Below are 3,214 nucleotides of genomic sequence, written 5' to 3'. Positions count from 1 at the left end.
TATCTTACTATATTATAAATGCGAAAGTTTAGATGGATGGGTGTTAGAGTTCGTAGCTGAAACGGAATGGATCTTGATGAAATTCGGCATAGACGGAGAGGGTGGTCTGGAAGAAAACACAGGCAACTCACTTTTGTTTTTTTTTAATTCCACGCGGACGAAGTCGCGGAGGAAGCTGGTTCTTCATAAAGTTATCGATAGCGACATTGGTTCTTTATATTAGGTAGGATACTGGCCTGTTTTTTTCTACATCAACTTCGATCACCAATAACAAATAAAAAAAAAACAAATGAATACTTCTAAATCTGGGTTCCCATGGTGGATTCAGTTATCTAGAATTGTAAATAATAATCGTTATCAACTTACTCTTATCCCTACGGCGGGTCGGCACAGTATGTGCTGCTCTTCCATACATTTCTAACAGTCGTCATATCTGAATCCACTCACTTCTTAAGCATGTCATCTTTCACACAATCCATCCACATTTTATTTGGTCTTCCTCTACGTCTGTAGCCATACACATTCAATCTTAATACTTTCTGGTTTATGACCCCATCGTCTCGTCGCATAACATGTCCATACCATGCTAACCTTTTGATTCTCAATTTCTTCCACCACTGGCGCTACTAGAATCTATCTACACATATAATAAAATTGGAGTGTCTGGAATATCAAAGGAAAAATTCCAGATTTCGGGAAGATGATGTATTTGCGAAGCTGATAACGAAAATCGCATTTAAAAATTTTGTCTCCCTGTCTGTTTGTCCGCAAGCCGCGATTGTTCCGGCTGAAACGGCTGGGCCGATTTTGACTGGACTTTCACTGAAGGGTAGCTGACATGGAGGGGCATATTATAAGCTACTTTTTCAAAATTCCCCGCTGTCAAAATGGCGACCGGACCGCTATCTCTGGAACGGGTGGACCGATTTGGACGGGACTTTGACGGAAAGATAGCTGGTAGAAGGATGCAGGCGGGAATGTTAGTTGACTTTTTTTAAACGCGCGCTAACGAAATTTGCGGGCGACAGCTCGTTGTAATAATATTTCAATTAATATTATTCGGGGGATTTACGTTGACACTAACTTTGACACTCACTGTGTAAGTACGCAATACTAGAAGTACTAGTAGCCACTTGAACACTAGATAAGTAACAATTGACAGTCTTGTTTTAATATCAGTAGCGGCGATAAGATGCCGGATTGTAATTTTTAATTAAGCTTTGTATGTCAATGTTGTGTGTCTTGATCACAATAGATGTGCGTGCGCATGAACACTATCACATTATGTATACCTATTTCATATATTCTTCAATCTACTAATATTTTAACGTAAGATTTGTATTTTTGTATGTATTGTAATAACTCAAAAACTACTGGGCCGATTTTAAAAATTCAATCACCGTTAGAAAGGTAATATATATTACTATATTTATTTTATTTCAAGCGAATGGAGTCGCGAGCAACGACTAGTCTATACTAATATTATAAAGAGAAAAAGATTGTATTTTTTTTGTATTGAAATAACTCAAAAACTACTGGGCCGATTTTAAAAATTCTTTCACCGATAGAAAGGTAATTCATCTGTGAGTAACATAGGCTATATATTTTTTAATTTCTTGCGGATGAAGACGCAAGCAACAGCTAGTATGAAATTCAAGTAAACTGTTTACGTCATTATGTGATGATTATAAGAAGTACATAATACATAAATCAAAGAATCATATTTATTCGTATTATTTAAATGGTAAAAAGTAGAGTTCGGAGGATATAAAGCTTTTTGTAAGAAAATTGATATGTCACTTTTATTTATAAGAGAAGGGGCAAAAGAACGATGAGTACACCAAGGCAATCCGTAATATCAGGGAATCTGCAGATGCATTGCTGGCCTTTGAGAATACATGCCTTTTTATTTTACACTTTAAGAATGAATATAAATTTACTACTACATGTAGTAAATTTACTTACTGTAAAGTTAAAGTTTACAAATTCACTGTTACATAACTCGCTACTAGAATTAGACAAACATGACCCGTTAAAATTGTATTTATTAAGTAAATATTTTGTCGGCCATGTGCAAACTTCTCTAATATAGTATTAATTGTATTTTGAAGTGATTTTGAGTAGTATTCAAACTGTAAAGTGTGTCATCTCACAGATAAATAACCTTAAAGTGGCCACTTCAAATTTTAGACGTTATAAAAGGGCTACCATTCCATTCTAATCGGTATAACGTAAGAAATAATTCCTTTATATTATCATTTAATAATAATAGTGTTTGTAATAATAAAATCATAACAATGCTTAGATTATCGTTGTTTTTTCTAATATGTTTAACATGTGGTATTCAAGGTATGTTCTCTTTTGATTTATAAATACGAATATTCTATTTTCTATTCTATTTCTTGTTTATGACTCTCTCACAGCGGATTTGGCCAGTGTCAAGTGTTTAAATACGAATATACGTAGATTAATTATAATTGAACTGTTCATTAACTTCAAAATACAAAAGCAAGAAGACTTTAAACAAAACCGTCTAAATATATCTTCTCAAACATATTCTCCATTACAAAATTCATGTTTTCAATTTTAATTTACTAGGTTACATATTACCCGTAAGTGACTTTTCTGATCCTTTTAAAATCCCACGAATCGTTGGCGGTGAGAATGCTCCAGAAGGTGGTATACCTTACCAGGCATCTTTAAGAAGTAATTACAATTCTCACTTTTGTGGTGGATCCATTATTAGCGAAAGATGGATACTCACAGCTGCTCATTGTACTGTTGGGTAAGTCGTTTAATGGTATAACCTTATTTTTCTTACTTCATCTGATAGCAGATGCTTCATGTTTTGATGGGTCTTGTTTTATAGACCGAAAAATTCTTATTGTAAAGTTAGGAACAAATTGCGTTTTAAATTTATTATTAACTTTGGCATTAGTGTCTTTCAGATTTCTAGAATGTTTTAGACTAGTCTTTTGTGCGTTTATTTTGTTGTACTCTTATTACAGAAAATCCAATCGTACAATGATAGTAGTAGTTGGCACTAACAGTCTACTAGCTGGTGGTGATCATTACAACGTGGAAAAGATAATAGTTCACGAGCAGTACAACGGGAATCTAATATACAACGACGTTAGTGTTGTCAAAGTTGCCAATGACATTGAATTCGGAGACCGCGTTCAACCAATACATATAGCTGATAGTGATACTAGTG

General features: G+C 34.3%; 1 protein-coding gene across 1 annotated transcript in view; it reads left to right on the top strand.

The window, feature by feature from the left end:
• The first annotated feature begins 2,335 nt into the window (after window positions 1-2,335).
• Window positions 2,336-3,214, top strand: part of LOC106107778 (chymotrypsin-2-like) — a 1,703-nt gene continuing 824 nt past the window's right edge. The window contains exons 1-3 of the mRNA XM_013288781.1: window positions 2,336-2,349; window positions 2,591-2,785; window positions 3,009-3,211. Coding sequence (XP_013144235.1) covers window positions 2,336-2,349; window positions 2,591-2,785; window positions 3,009-3,211 — 412 coding nt within the window. The remainder of the gene's footprint in view (window positions 2,350-2,590; window positions 2,786-3,008; window positions 3,212-3,214) is intronic.

Source organism: Papilio polytes, unplaced genomic scaffold, assembly GCF_000836215.1.
Source record: "Papilio polytes unplaced genomic scaffold, Ppol_1.0 DF821845.1, whole genome shotgun sequence".
NCBI lineage: Eukaryota > Metazoa > Arthropoda > Insecta > Lepidoptera > Papilionidae > Papilio > Papilio polytes.
Note: the sequence above shows the minus strand (reverse complement) of the source record. Positions and strands in the feature narration are given on the sequence as shown.